Source organism: Rhinopithecus roxellana, chromosome 10 (assembly GCF_007565055.1).
Source record: "Rhinopithecus roxellana isolate Shanxi Qingling chromosome 10, ASM756505v1, whole genome shotgun sequence".
NCBI lineage: Eukaryota > Metazoa > Chordata > Mammalia > Primates > Cercopithecidae > Rhinopithecus > Rhinopithecus roxellana.
This window is the reverse complement of record NC_044558.1, coordinates 69764421-69787418: the sequence shown is the minus strand read 5'-3', so window position 1 is coordinate 69787418 and position 22998 is coordinate 69764421. Positions and strand designations below refer to the sequence as shown.

At 38.8% G+C, this 22998-nt stretch overlaps 1 protein-coding gene across 1 annotated transcript in view; it reads left to right on the top strand.

Moving 5' to 3' along the window:
- TMEM117 (transmembrane protein 117) overlaps positions 1–22998 on the top strand; it is a 580634-nt gene that overhangs the window by 476565 nt on the left and 81071 nt on the right. The window contains exon 6 of the mRNA XM_030939932.1: positions 6099–6258. Coding sequence (XP_030795792.1) covers positions 6099–6258 — 160 coding nt within the window. The remainder of the gene's footprint in view (positions 1–6098; positions 6259–22998) is intronic.

The following is a 22998-nucleotide window of genomic DNA, read 5'->3' as shown; positions in this document are numbered from 1 at the left end:
TTCTTTGTGATGAGTCTGTTTTCTCTTGGTGCTTTAAAGTTTCCCTCTTTGTTTAAGACTTTTGTCAATTTGATCATAAAGTATTCCCTCTCCATCTGTGAGGAATACATTCTAAGATCCCCAGTGGATGCCTGAAACTGTGGATTGTACTGAATCCAATTGCCATCAGTTGGAACCTGTTTCTCTTCATGTCTTCTACAAATAAATTTAATGCCTTTTCCATCTTTGCTTATCACACATTGTGACCATAACTTCTGCAGTCGGAGGTGCAACAGCAAAGCTAGTATGAATTTACATTTTTTCTTCTTAATTTCATGGGTAGAAGATTTGTTCTTACCATGGATCTCGGGAAACTCAGCATACCATTTTTTTTCTTTCTTTATTAAGTCAAGAGCTTTCACCTTTTCACTTGATGGCTTCTCTTTGGCATATCCAAATTGCCAGGATCACTACTCTTGTGCTTTGGAGCCATTATTAAGTAAAATAAGTATTACTTGAACACAAACTGCAATACCACAACAGTCAATCTGATAACAGATGGCTACTAAGTGACTAAATGACTGGTAGCATACTCAGTGTCAATATGCTGGAAAAAGGGATAATCTACATCCTGGACAAGAAAGAGCACGATAGAGTAAGATTTCATCACTCTGCTCAGAACAGAATCCAATATAAAACTTGTGAATTGTTTATTTCTGGAATTTTCCATCTAGTATTTTCAAACTGTGTTTGATTGACTGTAGGTAAATGAAAGCATTGAAAGTGAAACCATAGATATAGGGGAACTACTGTAATGTGACTCAGAAAAATATTCTCTGAATGGGTCCTTCTTTAGATTATTTGAGCTTCATGAATTTGGATGTCTATATCCCTCTGGGATGTTTTCAGGCATTATTTCTTTAAGCCTTCTGTTTCTTTCTTTCTCTCTTCTCCTGTGACTTACATAAATCATGTATTTATTATCTTGATGGTACCCATAGGTTAGTATTCTCTCTTTCTATATATATTGTCTTTATTTATTTTTTTGAGAGAGAGTCTTGCTCTGTCACCCAGACTGGAGTTCAGTGGTGTGATCTTGGCTCACTGCAACCTTTGCCTCATGGGTTCAAGTGATTCTCCTGCCTCAGCCTCCCGAGTAGCTGGGACTACAGGTGCAGGCCACTATGCCTGGCTGATTTTTCTTTTTTTCTTTTTTAAGAGACAGGGTTTCACTGTGTTGCCCAAGCTGGTCTCAAACTCCTGACCTCAAGCAATCCACCTGCCTTGACCTCCCAAAGTGCTGGGATTACAGGCATGAGCCACTTGGCCTAGTATACTGTCTTTACTCTTTTTTCATTATCATTCCTGTAACTGGCTAATTTCATGTGACCTGTCTTTAAGTTTGATATTTTTTTCTGCGTCATTAAATATGATATTATAACTCTCTTTTGAATTTTTTCAGTTCTGTTATTGTATTCTTCAATCCAGGATTTCTGGGTTTTTTTAATGGTTTCTGTTTTTTATTAACTTCTAATTTTGTTCATGCATTCTTTTTCTGATTTCATTTAGTTGTCTGTTTCCTTTTCCATCCCATTGATCTTCTTTAATATGATTGTTTTGAATTCTCTGTCACACAGTTCATAGATCTCAATTTCTTTGGGGTTGTTACTGACACTTACTACTTTCCTTTTGTGGTGTCTTGTTTATCTGATTCTTTATTATCTGTGTAGCTTTGCATTTGTGTCTGCATTTGAAGGAACAAATACCTGTTCAAGTCTTTACAGATTGGCTTTGGTGGATATGGATCTTCTCCTATAGTGTTCCCAGCCTGTTAGGATTTCTTGTGGGATCACAGTCGACTGGAATTTTAACTGGGTCACGTGACTTTTGCTGGTTCTTACAAGGAGCACGAGTGTATATGAATCCTGTCTGGTCTCAAGACGGATTGGACTTTGGGCAGTAGAACTGACACTAGGGCAAGGATGTGCTTTAGATTCTACAGTTGGCTCCACAGATGGTAGACCTGTTACCAGGTATGCTATTCGATGTCTTTCTCTCCAGGTTCTTAGGAGGGCTTCCACTGGGTCACTAGGTGGATCCTTGGTCAGGCAGAACTGGTCCTGGACTATGGTTGAGAGGGGCTAGAACTGAGTTACAGGGGGTGCTTCAGGGTCCACAGCTGAGTTCAGTGTTTTTAGATCTCTCTGCAGGGTCACAGACAAATGTACCTCCTGCCAGGTTCTTGACTGGAAAAGACTGCCCCTGACTACAGCCGAGCAGGGCTGGAGCTGGGTCACAGGTCTACTGCAGGATCTATATTCAGCCTGAGGCCCATTTCTGGGAGCATGGATGAGCATGTTTTCTATAAAGTCCCTTGTTGGGCAGAACTGCTCTCAGATCACAGCTGAGAGAAGCTGGAACAACGTTAAAGGGCTTTTTCAGCATCTACAGTGGGACCAAAGTTGGTGGGACTGCCACCAGGGCATGAATGGGCATATCTCCTGGCAGGTCCCTGTGTGGGCAGAAATGCTCTCAGACTACAGGTGAGAATGGCTGGAGCTGAATTACAGGGCATCTTTAGGGTCCACAGCTGGGGCTGAGATCAGCAGGTCTGTTGTACAAAGTGCATGTGGGCATGACTCCTCCCTCATTCCTTGGTGGATGATTCTGGTGGCAGGATGAAGGCCAAATGGAGCTGTAGCCAAGTTCACAGGGCGATGAGGCTGTTTCTGGGTCTGTATCCAGGACCACTGTCCATAAGCCTGGGGACTGGGTACAGGCCTGCCCTCTCAGACAGCCCTGATCAGTCTTGGACTTAGTATCTAAATCCTAAAGCTAGAAAAAGGCACTTTTGTCCATAAATAGCTGCCAAATTATTGTTCTGTTGGAGGATATGAGTAAGGATCTCCTAGTCTGCTATCTTGCTGACTCCTAGAATAGTTCCTTTATAAATATTGTAATAGATGAGGTTTCAATTGCTCAGCAGACACTTATTCCAAACTTCTAGACTTTCACACCTAAAAATGTGAATAAATATTTAATTTTACAGTATCAGTTTACATTTTTAGACCTATGAAGTAACATTAGAGTATTCTTCTTGATCAACTGTCTTTACTAAAGGAAGTTCCAGGTGAAAATGCAGTAATGATATTAAAAATATCACACAGGCTCTGAACAATAGATTACATACTGGCCATAGAACTAGAGTGAGGTACTAGAGTACCCTTGTTTCACCAGAGGTTAACCAGGCAGTGCTGGACAACAGGGAGGTGAGACGCTCTGTGAAGGAGGCTGGGGAGGCAGACAGTGGGACATGAGAAAATTGGGGCCCCAACTATTTACCAACCTATACAGCCATATGAGTGCATCCTCTAAAGTGTTTATATTTATAGCATCCTTGTGGGAAATGCACTTGAAAAACCAAGAATGATGAGAAAATATCCTTGTTACCCAAAAAACTTTGAATAATAATCAATATTTATTCTTCATTGAGGTTGTTATATTCCTTCTTGAAAAGAGAAATTGTGGTGATTTCATTCAGAGTTGTTTGAGGTTTCTCAAGCTCAAGAAAACAAAATCAAAAACACATAGACTTAACCTGGAGAAAATTTTGCTTAAGTCCCACTATTCTTATTATATAATAGTTGCAATTTCTATCTATTGAGTTATAATAATTAGTTAGAACTTCTCCCATACTTATTTAATTCCTTTGAATTTCTGTGGTCAGAGTTACTCTATACCATAGCAGGAGACAGTCTGTACTTTTTATTTTAGAGGTCATGAGTCAAATTCTTTTGAAAGTTTGCAATTTTAATAAAATAATGAGTTTTAATAGGAATGTTTATTTTCTAAAATTTTAAAAAATAATGTATCTTTCCATTCATGAGGAGAAAAAATATAAGAAACATTTCTTTATATCCATTGTATCAAAGTATAACTTGCTGCACCCATCAACTCGTCAGCACCCATCAATTCATCATTTATATCATGTATAACTCCCCAATGCAATCCCTCCCTCCTCCCCCCTCCCCCCTCCCCATGATAGACCCCAGTGTGTGATGTTCCCTTCCCGAGTCCAAGTGATCTCATTGTTCAGTTCCCACCTATGAGTGAGAACATGCGGTGTTTGGTTTTCTCTTCTTGTGATAGTTTGCTAAGAATGATGGTTTCCAGCTGCATCCATGTCCCTACAAAGGACGCAAACTCATCCTTTTTTATGGCTGCATAGTATTCCATGGTGTATATGTGCCACATTTTCTTAATCCAGTCTGTCACAGATGGACATTTGGGTTGATTCCAAGTCTTTGCTATTGTGAATAGTGCCGCAATAAACATACGTGTACATGTGTCTTTGTAGTAGACTAATTTATAATCCTTTGGGTATATACCCAGTAGTGGGATGGCTGGGTCATATGGTACATCTAGTTCTAGATCCTTGAGGAATTGCCATACTGTTTTCCATAATGGTTGAACTAGTTTACAATCCCACCAACAGTGTAAAAGTGTTCCTATTTCTCCACATCCTCTCCAACACCTGTTGTTTCCTGACTTCTTAACCAACATGGCATAAGTATACATATGTAACAAACCTACACGTTATGCACATGTACCCTAGAACTTAAAGTATAATAAAAAAAAATAATAAAAAATAAAAAAAAAAAAAAAAAAAAAAAACAAAGTATAACTTGCTTCAAATAAGAAATTATGAAAAGGAAAACCAAATTTTTGGTTTAGGGGTTTATACTATGTACAATTGAGAAGAGAATTCTATGAAGATTCATATTTTTTAATGAATTTTAATTATTATAAGACATTAGAGGGCAAAAACACTTTTGTTAATTGCCAAAATGGGTATGTGTTCTACAATGTTATTTCACCTCGATGTTTTTTCTTCTGTTTTCCTTTATTTCCTTTTTCTTTCTTGCATTTTTATCTGATTAAGTTAATTTCAAATAATATCTAGCCATCAATGTAGCCCTGAAAAGCACAGGCTTGACTACATTATGGACAATTCTCTGGCAGATTAAATTTTCATCACACACATTTCAGATCTACTTTAAAAGTCAGCATTAAAGACTAATTTGAGTAATTTTCTAAAAATGCTTTATTTTCAACTAAGCCTCATTGAACTCCATCTGTGTATACTTATGCAAGATTTTATGGGGGCTAAAAAGATAGATAAGAGAAAATGTCAGGCTCCTAGTATCTTATAGCAGGGAGTAGGTGCTCTGACATGGAGAGAGGTCACTGGACCACAAGCCATGGATGATATGTGTCCTATGAGAACAAGCTACATTATTGGCTTTTAGAGGTGGTCCCTGTATGGAGCTTATCAAGTCTTGGAGATGGTGATGAGTCTGGTGTAAATATCCCTCCCTTTTGTAGAAGGATAATGGAATCCAAAGATTTCCTCACCCATTCACTGTCTGCCTTATCTTCTTACATTGCATGTCCACTATGCTTGGTAAACAATGTACAGGTTTACTAAGAGCTACACACAGTGTTTTCTTGGGACACTTACTGCACTAACCAAAGTCATTTTTAAAATTGTTGTTAATTATTTGTTCCATAATTATTATCTTAATGTTCTTTAGGGAAAATCTTGAAAGAGATGCTATTATAACTTTTCCTAATTGCTTTTCAAAGAAGGCATTTAATTTTTTTTTTTTTTTTTTTTGAGATGGAATCTCTCTCTGTCACCCAGACTGGAGCACAGTGGTGCAATCTGGGCTCACTACAACCTCCACCTCCCAGGTTCAAGCGATTCTCCAGCCTCAGCCTCCCAAGTAGCTGGGACTACAGGCGCACACCACTCCATTTGGCTATTTTTTTTTTTTTTTTTTTGTATTTTTAGTAGAGACAGGGCTTCACCATGTTGGCCAGGCTGGTCTCGAGCTCCTGACCTCAGGTGATCCGCCCGCCTTGGGCTCCCAAAGTGCTGGGACTACAGGCATGAGCCACCATGCCCGGCCAACCTTTTTTATCTTCCTTTTGGCTTGTATACCTTAGGGTAGGTACTTACCAAGGGGCAGACATTTAATACAACACAGATAACATGCACTCTCTAGTATCTATATTTTATGCCTTATGTTCTTTAATGAGTGTCTTGTTCTTTACAGGACAGTTCTTTTTACTCTGACGTCTGTGGTTGTACTTGTGATTACAACGGACTGGATCAGCTGGGACAAGCTGAATCGGGGATTTTTGCCCAGTGATGAAGTTTCCAGAGCATTCCTTGCTTCTTTTATCTTGGTCTTTGACCTCCTTATTGTGATGCAGGTAAGCGTGTTTCCCTCCCCTCACCGAAGCCGCTGCATGCTCTGTTCCCAGTATAACAAACAGGATATGGCAGCAGGCTCCATAAATCTAAATAAGTACAGCATTTACAATTACTATTAATGGAGCCTTCTCTGTTTATATTTTCAGCTGTTGTACTGGGAGGAAAACCAATTGGACTTTTATAAGAGGGGCACCAAAAATGTATTTTATGAACATTGCAAGGTGGGCCCCTAGAAACCATATACCACGTTGGTATTTTCTGCCTAGGCTTTAGGGGGAAAAAACACACTCAGAAACAAAAACCAAAAACCCTGTCATATAGTAAATGGAAAGCTGCAGACATGAGGATGATATAAAAGCAGCAAAGCAGGGAAAAGCAATTGTCAAAGCAACTCGGGGTTTTATAGCAGTTGAAATGGAGTGATGTAAAAATTCTTTTTCTGGTTATGGAAATTGTTACTTTCTTTCAGTATTCACCAGAGATCATTCCATTTTCATGTAAACCATATTTTTGCCCTGCTTAGCAACAGATTTTTCATACAATAGCATCACACTAACCAGTGTTACTCATGTAATCTGGTGTGACCGTTTGGGGTTTTAGGAATATTCTTTTGAATGTTCAGGACAGAAAGAGACACTTGCTATTTCTTGGCATTTTATCTTGCTCATTAAATATCCATCCATTTGTTAGACATTTTCTTATTGCTTTCATCAGGCAATTTTTTTTCCCTCCTGAGGCATTGTAAGTCACCAGTCTAAAGACTATGATTACTGAAGGAATACTCCATTGTATTCTGAATTTATGTGAGATTTCACAGGATAGCAGATTGATTTTCTCATTTCTAAAGGCAAAAAGAAGCTTTTATGAGAGATATTCAGTGTTGTCTCAAAAGAGAATAGCAGTTTATTGATTGATTTTTTTAAATTTGTTAAATAATATATCTTGGGCGTTAGGTTCAAGATGGTTCTTTGAGTATATGACTATTTTAATAGCTAATGTTTTAAAATACACTATCTTTTAAAAAAATTATTTGAAGAGATAAAACGGAATATTTTTGTCGCATTTGAAAATTGATAAGTTTCTTATTTCGTGAAATAGCAATGGAAAAAGCTTTCCAATCTGACTTTGAGTCGGACAGCATTGGCAGGTTCTAGATCTGTCTCTCACTAAGCTGTAGGACGTTCCATGGATATCTACAGAATTGAATTTTTAGCACTTACGCAATAATGTATCATGCATTACTTATAAAAAGCTATTCTTCTATTTCCTAACTAATATAATTCCTCATATAAAATGTCCACATTGGCCAAAATGGCCTACTGATACCTCTCTGAACAGATCTTAAAGTCAATGGTATTAGTAGCCAAGTAGACTATTGTCTAATTGAATTTGCTTACATTCATAGATTTGAGAGCATAAATTCTTTGATTGTCCATTACCATCCTCATGCTTCTACTCTATTTGTATAAGTTTTAAGTATTCTTCCAATAAGTTCACTAAAATCAAGGACTTCAAGTGGGAAAATATAACACTGTAATTTACAGATGTTATGGATTCATTCAAAAACTGCTTAATAAAGACAGATGGAAGAAAGAAAGGATAGTCAGGATTTACATAGGCAGAGTCAGCAAAGGGGAAGGGAAAGATATTCTAGATGAAAAAATATCATAACAATGTAAAATGTCAGTAACGTGCTGAAGTGTTCAGAGAGTAGAGCACCAACTGACCGACGATGAAGAGTTTATGCTGAGGAATATTTAAGTTTGGACCATTTTGGCTGCAAGTAGCAGTAACCCTGCCAAGCTAATTTAATCAAAGGAGGAAGGTATTGCTGCATTTTAGGGATATCCTACCCAATTCAAGAGGAGGGATGTAGTTGCCTCTAGGAACACATGAAAGCAGAGACCAGGGTGTAACAGGGAATCCAGACTTAGCCTTTATTTTTTGTCTCTTAACTTTTTTATTTCTGCCTTCTCTTTTTTTTCTCTTATTGTAAAGCAGTCTTTCCAGGTTTCTCGTTGAAATGGAAGAAAATGGCTACTGCCAGCACCTCAGAGTGCAACCACCCTTTCTCTAGCTGTCAGGCCTGATTCTGGATTTCCTAGGAAGGAGTTGCAGGAACTCACGGACTCAGCGTGGGAGGCTATGGCGATGAGTTCATCTGAAAGAAAAGGGGAGAGAGGTTGGGCTATAAACTCCAAATTAATAGGTTTCTAATATAAAGATGAGTAAAAAATTAGCCCCCAAATTTAGGTCTCTTAACTTCTTCTTTTCTCTCTCCCATAACACTAAGTCAGCTAGCCAGGCCTACTGATTTATCTTTCTCTATGCCTTTGATACCATTCTTCTTTCTCATTTCCTTGCCACCATTCCAGTCTTGACTCCCTTCTATACTATTGTAAAGTAATCTCCTATGGACTTCTGCCATCACACGTCCACGTCCCTTTGTACCGTATGCCCTATGCAGCTCTTCTTTATAACCTTCCAGTTGGAAATATCATGTTGTACACTTCTCAGCCCTAGATATTGTCCATGACTTCTCATTGTTCAAGAGGAGTCCAGCCTCTGGGAGCTCTCTGAGTGCCTTCCATGATCTGGCCCTGAATCTGTCTTCTCCCATGTCTTCTATGCTCTGGTTCCACCCAGATCAAAGTATTTGCTGCTGGGCACTTGCCCACAGAACACTTATTCCCCAGTGTCAGAAGTCTCTTGTTCCTCTACAAATTGTGCCTTTTCTGTTCTGCTCATTTAGATCCTACCATTGGAGACCATTTCAACTCTCTCTTCATTAAAGCCACGTGATCACATCCTCTTCAGAACTCCGGTAGCACTTTTTACCTAAACTGCAAATCAACATGTCACTTTTTCCTTATAACTCTTCATATCCCTGGTGCTTCCCAAGCAAAGTTCCTTACACTGGCAGGATTAGGCCCAGAGTAATAACTGCTTGATGAGGATAAAGAAGTGACAGCTCAGCACTGAGTCTTCTGCAAACTGTATCCCTCTTTGTGAGCATCATGTAGAAGTTATAGAAACTAGTACATGTGGTAAGAGAGTTAATTTAACGAAATAGAGCCCCAGAAAGCATATGTACTCAAGACATTTGAAAACAGATAAGGCAAATATCCTAACAAGTTCACAACCAACTAAGCTGTGTTCTAATTCATCCCATATTTACATATTTCAGATGAAAGAAAAATAAAGAAGTAAAATTAGTGTCACTAAAACACCTGTCCTTATTATAATTATTTAAATGATTTGAAAGCAATCGATCTTAGGTTTTCTATTGGTAGGAAAATTCCACTTATACTATAGAAAGGTATTTTATATATATATATATTTTTTTTTTAATTTAATTTTATTTTTTTTCTTCTTGAGACAGAGTTTCACTCTTGTTGCCCAGGCTGGAGTGCAATGGCACGATCTCAGCTCACTGCAACCTCCGCCTCCTGGGTTCAAGCGATTCTCCTGCCTCAGTAGCTGGGATTACAGGCATGCACCACCACACCTGGCTAATTTTGTATTTTTTTTTTTTTTAGTAGAGATGGGGTTTCTCCATGTTGGTCAGGCTGGTCTCAAACTCCCAACCTCAGCTGATCCGCCCACCTTGGTCTCCCAAAGTGCTGGGATTACAGGCGTGAGCCACTGTGCCTGGTTGGCATTGTAATTTTTTAAAAAAGAAACCATTATAATTTGGTGCTACTTTTCTGAATTTTTTTTTTTTTTTTTTTTTTTTTTATTTTTTTTTTGAGACAGAGTCTCTCTCTGTCACCCAGGCTGGAGTGCAGTGGCGCGATCTCGGCTCACTGCAAGCTCCGCCTCCCGGGTTCACGTCATTCTCCTGCCTCAGCCTCCGGAGTAGCTGGGATTACAGGCGCCCGACACCTTGCCTGGCTAGTTTTTTGTATTTTTTTTAGTAGAGATGGGGTTTCACCATGTTAGCCAGGATGTTTTCTGAAGTTTTTAAAAAATATTTTTAATAAAATTAGCAGGCCAGTTCTGAATACTTTTAGAGAAAGTAAATCATCAATTTTTATAGATAGTTACTACATAGGATTTTTCTGCCTTTATTATTGTATCACATTTTTTCTGTGGTTTTAGTAAACTCACTAGAACTAGGGCATAAACAGATACCAGCAAAATGTAATGTGACTCATACATGCTACATACAGGACACAAGAAATAAATTGTAGAGAAAACTGTCTTCTAAGGAAAACCTTATCTCAGTTTCTATTAAGTATTTGTAATTATGTCATTTGATTTATATATATATATATCCCTTTATTTCTTTGCATAAGCATTTGATTTGTGGCATACGCCACCCACCTACTATCTTTGCTAGGTTAAGGAAAAGATTTGGGTAATGGATACCCTAAAAGTGCCGACTTCACCACTACACAATCTATCTGTGTATGAAAATTAAACTTGTACCCCATAAATTTACACAATTTTTAAAAGAAGAGTTAAAATATGTTTGTAAACAAAGGAAAAAAGTGGGACAAATGGAGGAAAATATCCAAATAGAACCTTCCAGTGATTGTCCCCCCATAGGAGCATGAAATTTAACAACAATCCATATAAGAAAGCACCTCCATAAGAACCAAAAATCAGATGAATGATCACAGTACTTGGTTTTAACATTATATTAAGGAAAGAGGCACTGAAGAGGGTAGGAGAGACAGTCTTGAATTGCTGATACCTCTCTTCCCCCATCCCCCAGCAGTGGCCACGTGGCACAGAGAGAATCTATGTGCTTAGGGGAGAGAGAGCACAGTGACTGTGGGACTTTGCATTGGAACTTAGTGCTGCCTGTCATAGCAGAATGCAACACAGGGCAAAATTCAGCTGGTACACATAGAGAGCATTTAGACCAGCCCTAGCCAGAGGGGAATTTCTGGTAGCTTCCCAACTGCAGGCTAAAGTGCTTTGGGATCCCATATAAATTTGAAAGGCAGTCTAGGCCATAAGGACTTGGAATTTCTTGGCTAGTCCTTGTGCTATGCTGAGCTTGGAGGCAGTGGACTTTGTGTCATGCAACCTAGTGAGACACCAGCCAGGGTGGCCAAGGGAATGCTTGAACCACTCCACCTTCAATCTCTAGCAGTACAGCTTACAGCTCCAGGACAGACTCCTTTCCTCTGCTTCAGGAGAGGAGAGGAGAGAGTAAAGAGCACTTTGTCTTACAACTTGGATACTAGCTTACCACAGTAGACTAGGGCACCAGGCAGAGTCCTGAGGCCTCCATTTCAGGTTTTGCCTCTGGACAACATTTCTGGGCCAGAAGGAAACCCACTGACTTGAAGGGAAGGACTCAATCCTGGCAGGATTCATCACCCACTGTCTAAAGGGCCCTTGGGCCTTAAATGAACATAAGGAGTAACCAGGCAGCCTTGGGTGACATCCAGGGCCATGCTGGTTTCAGGTGAAACCCAAACATCCCCACCTGTGGTGGCCATGGTGAGATATTCCTTCTACTTGAGGAAAGCACAGTGAAGAGTAAAGGGGACTTTGTCTTGCAGGTTGGGTACCAGCTCAGCCACCGTGGGGCAGAGCACAGAGTTGGCTCCTGAGGTCCCTGACTCCAGGCCTTGGCTCCTAAATGGCATGTCTGGACTCATCCTGGGCCAGATGGGGGCCCATTCCTGAAAGGAGAGAGCCAGACCTGGCAGCATTTACCATAAGCTGACTAAACAGCCATTGGATCTTGTGTGAACATCAGCAGTAGCCAGGCAGTACTTGCCATGGGCCTAGGGCAGTGATAACCATGAGAAAAGACTCTTCCTTCTCAACATTTGCTTTGGCAACGAATTTATAAGTCCCCAAAAGCAATTTCAACAAAGAAATTGACAAGTGAGACCTAATTAAACAAAAGAGCTTTTGTACAGAAAAAGAAATAGGAGAGTAAAAAGACAACCCACAGTATTGGAGAAAATATCTGCAAACTATGCATCCAACAGAGGTCTAACATCCAGAATTTAAAAGACACTTGAACAACTCAACAAGCAAAAAACAGATAATCCCATCTAAAATTGGGCAAAAGAACATGAACAGACATCTCTCAAAAAAAAAAAAGAAAGAAAAAAGACAAGCAGCCAACAAGCATATGAAAAAATACTCATCATCACTAATCATCAGATAAATGCAAATCAAAACTGTGGTGACATACCATCTCACACCTGTCAGTCTGACCTATTATAAAAAAGATTAAAAAGAATAACAGACACTGGCAGGACTGCAGAGAAAAGGGAATGCTTATGCACTAATGGTGGGAATGTAAATTGTTCGGCCACTGTGGAAAGCAGTTTGGAGATCTCTCAAAGAGCTTAAACAGAACTACCATTCAACCCAGCAATCCCATTACTGAGTATATACCCAAAGGAAAAGAAGTTGTTCTACCAAAAAGACACATGCACACATATGTTCATCCAGCCTAGGTGCCCATCAGCAGTAGATCAGGTAAAGAAAATGTGGTACCTATACACCATGGCATACTATACAGCCATGAAAAAGAATGAAATGATGTCCTTTGCAGCAACATGGATTCATCTGGAGGCCATCATCCTAAGTGAATTAACAGAGGAACAGAAAACCGAATACCACATGTTCTCATCTATAAATGAGAGCTAAACATTGAGTACAGGTGAACATAAAAATGGGAACTACAGACACTGGGGACTACTGGAGAGGGCAGAAGGGGAGAGGGGAATGAACTGAAAAACTACCCATCAGGTACTATGCTTTCTACTGGGCAACATGGTCATCCATACCCCAATTCTTAGCATCACATAATATACCCATGTAACAATCCTGCACTTGGACCCCCTGAATCTATAATAAAATCAGAAATTATTTTAAAAAGAAAAAGAAAAAAATGGAAAGCAGGTGATAGACCTAGCAGAAATCTACTCATATTTCTATATCAATACATACAAATATATGTGTGCCTATATGCATAGATATTTATGTGCAGATGTGGTTGTGTGTGTGTGTGTGTGTCTGTGTAATATCTTAGATTTATGTGCATCAAGTTCATAACAGAAGCTGAATAGAGGAGAGACTATTAAAAAGAATAAGAAAGTTTCAAAGATCAAGTTTTGGATCCTCACACTATTGGTGTCTTTCAACACTTCTCCCTCTTATAATTTATCTAAGTACCTGCTTGTTACCTGTGTATACACATACCTCCTGTAATGTGGAAGCTCCTTGAGGAGAGGAAATGTTTTATCAGTTTTTTCATTCCCACAGCATGGTTAGTGCATTGCAGTTTTACCATAAATATTTTGCTTTGTGAAAGAACAAAGAAATTAATGTAACATTATTTCACATGCACCAAATAATGTGATTTTTCAAGAGGTGAAATACCAACAGCAGGAGAATGAACTATCAATAATATTATATTTGGTCATTTTCACTGAAGTATGATCTTACAGTAATTAACTATCTAAATAAAAATCTGAATGAATTGCAGTTAGGTGTTAAAAAGCACTCTTTGGTATAGTCAAAAGGCACTTGGAGAGAAGTGATATTTCCTGAAAAGCAATTCTTTTTTTTTTTTTATTTTTTTTTTATTATTATACTTTAAGTTCTAGGGTACATGTGCATAACGTGCAGGTTTGTTACATATGTATACTTGTGCCATGTTGGTGTGCTGCACCCATCAACTCGTCAGCACCCATGAACTCGTCTTTTACATCAGGTATAACTCCCAATGCAATCCCTCCCCACTCCCCCCTCCCCATGATAGGTCCCGGTCTTAATGCACTGAAAAAATCATCATGAAAATTGCATTCCACAAACATTTCACTGTGTAACAGATTTAAAGTGTGTTTGTTTTCTGTTTTGTGCATGGCTTTCAGAAGTAGGATGACTACTTTAAAAATAGACATTGTGACTCTTGGTAGACTTTATTTTAAAACTCCATTGACTTGACTTTCGTAGAGCATTTCCTTTGAGGTCACAGTTGTGGAAAGTGGATTCAGTCATTTCAGAACATGTGGCAGAGCAACAAGCATAAACCTATGTTGATTAAATAGCCATGATGTTTTAACAAGTGAGAATATATTTTCAAGATAAGTTATTCCAACTAGTTACGTTTACAGGCTACTTAGAAAGAAAGATTTGTTTAAATATTTGTCCACTAGATTTAACATCTCCTTGAGCTTTGGGAATATTTTATATAACTTCTTCAAAGTATTTTAAGCTCCTCCTTACATGTGTTTAACATCTTCATTTTTCCTTACTTAAGGAAAAATACTATTTGAAAACACAATGGTGCTGGCTTCTGTTATAGGGTCCCAAGTGGTGACATGGAATAAAGGGCTTATCACTTAGGTAATACCTGGATTAACCATAAATGCCTACTCTCTTCATGGTATGTGCTTAAGGGGTTAAATCTCAACTTTATTTACTCTCACCATTTTTCCATTCCCTCATTACTGCTAGTACAGTGGGGAGACAGACTGTTTAGGGAGAATCACGGAGGGGGACCACATTATGTTTATTAGCAGTCCTGGCAACAGATCTCCAAATAGTAGACAGACTTAACACAGTGAGTTTGTCCATACAGACGGAAGGAGTCCAGCCAAGTGGGTAGTCTGCATGAAGTGCCAAGGAAGATGTCCTGACAGGTGGCCCATGGAATCAGAGGAATTTGGCAGAAGGTAATAGTGAGCTGGAGGCATTGGGTTTATCAGGCAAAAACTTTTAGGATTCAATCATGGGTACTGGAGTGACAAACACATTCACTTGAAAATGAAACTAATAGTCTGGTTAGCATATGATATAGATGACAGTTGAAACTGACAGTAAATTCTGTGAGGGATTATCGTGAATGGGAGAGATCACTCTAGTCTTTATGTATAACGTGGAAAGAATGTAGTTTAAAGGAATTATAAGATTTGGTTAAGTGGAGAATAGAGACATTCCAGTTTTATCCCAATTTAAAGTAAAATGCTTCCGTCCCTGAGCTATTCGTTAAAAAGACAGCTAGAACATGATTAAAAAACTGGAAAGATAAATTCTATACTACTGCACATGGGCAGGAATTTTTTCAAAGCCATGCTGAAGCTGCAAGATATAACTCATTTGCATTTGAATTTTGCCAATGAATGTGCTTTTTCTTATAATTAGAGTTTGACTATCACTGTGAAAAGGATATTTCAGCCCTATCCCTCACTCTCATCTTTGTATGTGTGTCAATGTTGGCCCTGGAAGTCCTGTGTAGTAGTTGCTACTTGTCATTGTCCTTCTTGTACCCAGTAAAAAAAAGTGCAGCATTGAAGACTGACACATTCAGCCATGCTATTAGCACCCAAACTCAGAGCATGGCTATACTTCAGGTCAGAATTGTATAGGTGATGCTAAATGCAAGCTATGGTGCAAGCTTTTCCCAGATCTGATGACTGATCTTTGTAACTTTTTTTTTTTTTGAGACGGAGTCTTGTTCTGTCACCCAGGCTGGAGTGCAGTGGTGCCATCTCGGCTCACTGCAAGCTCCGCCTTCCGGGTTCACGCCATTCTCCTGCCCCAAGCTCCTGTGTAGCTGGGACTACAGGCACCCACCACCATACCTGGCTAATTTTTTTTGTACTTTTAGTAGAGACGGGGTTTCACCATGTTGGTTGGCCAGAATGGTCTCAATCCCTCGACCTCATGATCTGCCTGCCTCCGCCTCCCGAAGTGCTAGGATTACAGATGTCAGCCATCGTGCCCGGCCTATAACTATTTTTAATGGATGGTTTCAGGGATATGAAGTATTTCTATGGGCTCCTCTATGAACTTTTTAAGTTACAATGATAAAGCTAAGGAAAAAATTGCAAAAGAACTTTGTAGGCAATGGAATCATGGAAGCCAGTATAACAATCCTCTGTAATTCAGAGCATTCATTTTAAACTCATGCCTAAAATAAGAAATGAAAAAGAACTATTGTTAGACCGACAAGTTCATTAATATCATAAAGTCATGAAATTTTAGAGCAGGAGGAAAATTTAGGATCACTTTTTCATATCTTGAGTTTTACAGCTGAAGCCCAGGGAGGTTCTTTAACTTGCCTAAGGTCATAAAGTTAGTCAGTGACAGGACCTGATGTAGAAGCTGGGTCTTCTGAACCCCTACCCACTACCCCAATGGGCAGTTTCTAAGTCAAGGTTTGTTAACTCTGGAGTTGAACATGAAAAGGCACGTTGGAGAATGTTGTCCAAGAGGCTCAGTGTCAAGTCTAGTTAGATTAAATATGGAATCCATAACAGGAGACCAGAATGAAAACACTGCGCAGTGAAATGAGGAACAGGCTACTAAGAAGGGCAGAATGGTGCAGTGAAAACACTACTGGACTAAAAATAAGACAGGAGTTGAGGGAGAGAAGAATTCAAAAAAACTAAAAGGCCAACATTCATTGAGCACTTATTATGTGCTGGGCACTGTCCTGGATGCTTAGATGTACTTTATTTTGTTTAATCTTACAAAATCTTCCAATAAGGATAATATTATTAATATTATCTATAATTTTACAAATGAGAAGAAAATGAGAATTCCCTAAGGCACACAGATGCAGTCTGGATTCAGCAGAAAGATAATTAAAAAAAAAAAAATCTGTCCGACTTCAAAGACCATACTTTTTTTTCATAACTCATTGTACTATTGTGCATATAAAATGAAATAATATACTGTATACAATGTTGAAAACAAAGCACATTGCAGGCGACAGGAAGTTTAGTGAGTGATGGGAACACTCTTGCAATAGACTAAAGTCAGGGCTGCATAGTTCTTAGTGGCAGTGTGACCTTAGTTAAGTCAGTTTGTTTCTAGGAATCCACTTTTCTCATTGATAGCATGACAGTTTTTTCCCTCCTCTTGTTACAAGATTTTTTTGTGATGGTCAGATTTTTTTAAAAGGCTTGAAGTATGATGTTTTTGCATGTCAAAAGTACATAATATGGATGGAAGAAAATTAGTTGAAAAAAATTTCAGTTATTCTTTGAATTACAATTGATCATTCAGATCTTCATTGGTTTTAACTAAGAAAAACTATAGTAATATGATGGTATATCAAGAATTTGGAGTAGGAGAAACCATGTAGCCATAACCTACAAATAGAGGCATACTCTAAGGCAATGATTCTCACTGTTACCTGATCATAAGAATCACTGGGGGCAGGGCACAGTGGCTCACGCCTGTAATTCCAGCACTTTGGGAGGCCGAGGCAGGTGGATCACATGAGGTCAGGGGTTCAAGACCAGCCTGACCAACATGGAGAAACCCCATCTCTACTAAAAATACAAAATTAGCTAGGCATGGTGGCACAAGCCTGTAATCACAGCTGCTCTGGAGGCTGAGGCAGGAGAATAGCTTGAACCCTGGAGGCAGAGGTTGGGGTGAGTCAATATTGTGCCATTACACTCCAGCCTGAGTAACAAGAACGAAACTCCGTCACACACAAACACACACACACACACACACACACACACACACACACACACACACACAATCACCAGAACCTTTACAAAGATGTGAGTTCTTTGGATCAGGAGAGCTCCAGAAGTTTCTTGTTTAGTAAGTGGGTAATGGTGCCTGGGAATATGTTCTTTTAAATCATTACTGATGATTCTTGCCATCATAGTTACCTGCATTAGAATCACCTGGGTTCTGCTTAAAAATGGAGATTCTTGGATCTTCCTCTTACTAATATGAGAATCAGTAGGGGATTCTGCCTGGAAATATGAGTTTAAAATTAGACTGTGATTTCCCAGCTCTCATGTAACTCTGGTAATAAGTGAATGTTTGCTATTGCTTTGATCAGATGGCTGTACATGATAGAACTGCAAGAAAATTCTAAACTGCCAGATGATAGTCTCAATTTATTGCATTTGAAGAAGTTTGGGGAATTGTTCAGAATTTTGAATTTCTCCTATAAAACTATATCACTACTGTTGTGTATTTGTGGAAAGCTGAAAAATAAAACTAAACGTATTCTTGATATTTTTCTCTAATTTTTATGTGTGTGTGTATATACATGTGTATACATATATGTATGCTGAAAACGATATTTATATCTGAGAGATTACCCTTTGTTCAAGCTTTGTTTGATTTCAGTAGCTGAGTACATTCATTTGGCAAGTCGAATAAGGTCTAAAGCTGACAAACAGCAGGAAATCAGGGAGGTACATATATCTCAGTTTTATAACAAAATAAATTTACACACAAAAATGTGTCTAGAAAAAAGATAAGTAGTTGTTTATAATCCCTTCCTGGGCCTTCTAAAGAGGGTGAATACCAAGAAAGATCTTTTGTTTTAATGAATAAGGTGGTGGGTATAGATGCAAATTGGAGAAGCTCAGGAACCTAGTTGAGTATTCCTGCCTATGCAGAAGGTTGAAAAGACTTATTATGGGGAAAGAAAGGGAGGACATAGAGATGACAGCTGCCACAGCCAACAGAAATTGTAACAGAGAGGATTTTCAAAACAGTTTTGCTCTATTGTGCATAATGTTACATCCTATATCCAGCTTCAGCTTCCTAATAAATTTTCAGTTAATATTATATATGTAGGGTTTCTGGGCAAGAGCCAGGGTAAAGAAAAGGTCATGGAGGCCAAGGTACATTATTTTTATAAATAATTTCAACTTTTCGGGCCAGGCACAGTGGCTCACACCTGTAATCCCAGCACTTTGGGAGGCCGAGGCAGCCAGATCACGAGGTCGGGAGATTGAGACCATCCTGGCTAACACGGTAAAACCCCATCTCTACTAAAAAAATTTCAAAAAGTTGCTGGGCATGGTGGCAGGTGCCTGTAGTCCCAGCTACCTGGGAGGCTGAGACAGGAGAGTGGCGTGAACCTGAGAGGCAGAGCTTGCAGTGAGCCGAGATCGCGCCATTGCACTCCAGCCTGGGCGACAGAGCGAGACTCCGTCTCAATAATAATAATAATAATAATAATAATAATAATAATAATAACTTTGACTTTTATTTGAGATTCAGGAGGTACTTGTGCAGGTTTATTACATGAGTATATTGTGTGATGCAGATGTTGATGAATGATCCTATGAGTGATCACAGAATGATGATCCTATCACCTATGGTATGCATAATCCTATCATCCAGGTAGTGAGCATAGTACCCAATAAGTAGTTTTTCAATTTTTCAGCCCTTGTCCCTTCCCTTCCCTCGCTAGTAATCCTTGGTATCTCTTGTTGCCATCTTTTTGTCCATATGTACCCAATGTTTAGCTCCTGCTTGTAAGTGAGAACATGCAGGATGTGGTTTTCTGTTCCTATGTTAATTCACTTAGGATGACGGCCTTCAGATGAATCTATGTTGCTGCAAAGGACATGATTTTGTTCTTTTTCATGGCTGTGTAATATTCCAGGTTATACATGCATAACATTTTCTTTATCCAACCCACCGCTGATGGGCCCTCAGACTGATTCCATGTCTTTGCTATTGTGAATAGCACTATGATACACATGTGAGTACACATGTCTTTTTGGTGATGGAATGATTTATTTTTCATTGGGTATATACCCAGTGATATGATTGCTGAGTTGAATGGTAGTTCTGTTTAAGTTCCTTGAGAAATCTCCAAACTGCTTTCCAAAGGGGCTGAACTAATTTACATTCCTACCATCAGTACATAAACATTCCCTTTTCTCTGCAGCTTCATCAGCATCTATTATTTATTTTTATAATAGCCATTCTGACAGGTGTGAGATGGTATCTCGTTGTGGTTTTGATTTGCATTTCTCTGATGATTAGTGATGATGAGCATTTTTTCATATGCTCATTGACTCCTTGTATGTCTTTTTAAAATTATTATTATTATACTTTAAGTTCTAGGGTACATATGTACAATGTGCAGGTTTGTTATATATGTATACATGGGCCATGTTGGTGTGCTGCATCCATTAACTCGTCATTTACATTAGGTATATCTCCTAATGCTATCCCTCCCCACCCCCAACAATAGGACCCGGTGTGTGATGATCCCCTTACTGTCTCCAAGTGATCTCTTTGTTCAGTTCCCACCTATGAGTGAGAACATGCGGTATTTGGTTTTCTGTTCTTGCAATAGTTTGCTGAGAATGATGGTTTCCAGCTGCATCCATGTCCCTACAAAGGAGGCAAACTCATCCTTTTATATGGCTGCATAGTATTCCGTGGTGTATATGTGCCACATTTTCTTAATCCAGTCTGTCACTGATGGACATTTGGGTTGATTCCAAGTCTTTGCTATTGTGAATAGTGCTGCAATAAACATATGTGTGCATGTGTCTTTACAGCAGCATGACTTATAATCCTTTGGGTATATCCCCAGTAATGGGATGGCTGGGTCAAATGGTATTTCTAGTTCCAGATCCTTGAGGAATCGCCACACTGTTTTCCACAATGGTTGAACTAGTTTACAGTCCTACCAACAGTATAGAAGTGTTCCTATTTCTCCACATCCTCTCCAGTACCTGCTGTTTCCTGATATTTTAATGACTACCATTCTAACTGGTGTGAGATGGTATCTCATTGTGGTTTTGATTTGCATTTCTCTGATGGCCAGTGATGATGAGCATTTTTTCATGTGTCTGTTGGCTGTATGAATGTCTTCTTTTGAGAAGTGTCTGTTCATATCCTTTGCCCACTTTTTGATGGGGTTGTTTATTTTTTTCTTGTAAAATTGATTGAGTTCTTTATAGGTTCTGGATATTAGCCCTTTGTCAGAGGGACAATGAGTAGATTGCAAAAATTTTCTCCCATTCTATAGGTTGCCTGTTCACTCTGATGATGGTTTATTTTGCTGTGCAGAAGCTCTTTAGTTTAATTAGATCCCATGTGTCAATTTTGGCTTTTGTTGCTGTTGCTTTTGGTGTCTTAAATATGAAGTCCTTGCCCATGCCTATGTCCTGAATGGTATTACCTAGGATTTCTTCTAGGGTTTTTATGGTATTAGGTCTAACATTTAAGTCTCTAATCCATCTTGAATGAATTTTCGTATAAGGAGTAAGGAAAGGATCCAGTTTCAGCTTTCTACTTATGGCTAGTCAATTTTCCCAGCACCATTTGTTAAATAGGGAATCCTTTCCCCATTTCTTGTTTTTCTCAGGTTTGTCAAAGATCAGATGGTTGTAGATGTGTGGTATTATTTCTGAGGACTCTGTTCTGTTCCATTGGTCTATATCTCTGTTTTGGTACCAGTACCATGCTGTTTTGGTTGCTGTAGCCTTGTAGTATAGTTTGAAGTCAGGTAGCATGATGCCTCCAGCTTTGTTCTTTTGGCTTAGGATTGTCTTGGCAATGCGGGCTCTTTTTTGGTTTCAATGTACTTTAAAGCAGTTTTTTCCAATTCCGTGAAGGAAGTCATTGGTAGCTTAATGGGGATGGCATTGAATCTATAAATGACCTTGGGCAGTATGGCCATTTTCACAATATTGATTCTTCCTATCCATGAGCATAGTATGTTCTTCCATTTGTTTGTGCCCTCTTTGATTTCACTGAGCAGTGGTTTGTAGTTCTCCTTGAAGAGGTCCTTTACATCCCTTGTACGTTGGATTCCTAGGTTTTTTATTCTCTTTGAAGCTATTGTGAATGAGAGTTCATTCATGATTTGGCTCTCTATTTGTCTGTTACTGGTGTATAAGAATGCTTGTGATTTTTGCACATTGATTTTGTATCCTGAAACTTTGCAGAAGTTGCTTATCAGCTTAAGGAGATTTTGGGCTGAGACAAGGGGATTTTCTAAATATACAATCATGTCATCTGCAAACAGGGAAAATTTGACTTCTTCTTTTCCTAACTGAATACGCTTTATTTCTTTCTCTTGTCTGATTGCCCTATCCAGAACTTCCAATGCTGTGTTGAAAGGAGTGATGAGAGAGGACATCCCTGTCTTGTGCCAGTTTTCAAAGGGAATTTTTCCAGTTTTTGCCCATTCAGTATGATATTGGCTATGGGTTTGTCATAAATAGCTCTTATTATTTTGAGATACATTCCATCAATACCGAATTTATTGAGAGTTTTTAGCATGAAGGGCTGTCGAATTTTGTCAAAGGCCTTTTCTGCATCTATTGAGGTAATCATGCGGTTTTTGTCTTTGGTTCTGTTTATATGTTGGATTACGTTTATTGATTTGCATATGTTAAACCAGCCTTGCATCCCAGGGATGAAGCTCACTTAATCATGGTGGATAAGCTTTTTGATGTGCTACTGGATTCAGTTTGCCAGTGTTTTACTGAGGATTTTTGCATTGATGTTCATCAGGGATATTGGTCTAAAATTCTCTTTTTTTATTGTATCTTTGTCAGGCTTTGGTATCAGGGTGATGTTGGCCTCATAAAATGAGTTCGGGAGGATTCCTTCTTTTTCTTTTGATTGGAATAGTTTCAGAAGGGATGGTACCAAGTCCTCCCTGTACCTCTGGTAGAATTCGGCTGTGAATCCATCTGGTCCTGGACTTTTTTTGGTTGGTAGGCTATTAATTATTGCCTCAATTTCAGAGCCTGCTATTGGTCTATTCAGGGATTCAGCTTCTTCCTGGTTTAGTCTTGGGAGAGTGTAAGTGTCCAGGAAATTATCCATTTCTTCTAGGTTTTCTAGTTTATTTGCATAGAGGTGTTTATAGTATTCTCTGATGGTAGTTTGTATTTCTGTGGGGTCGGTGGTGATATCCCCTTTATCATTTTTTATTGCGTCTATTTGATTCCTCTCTCTTTTCTTCTTTATTAGTCTTCCTAACGGTCTATCAATTTTGTTGATCTTTT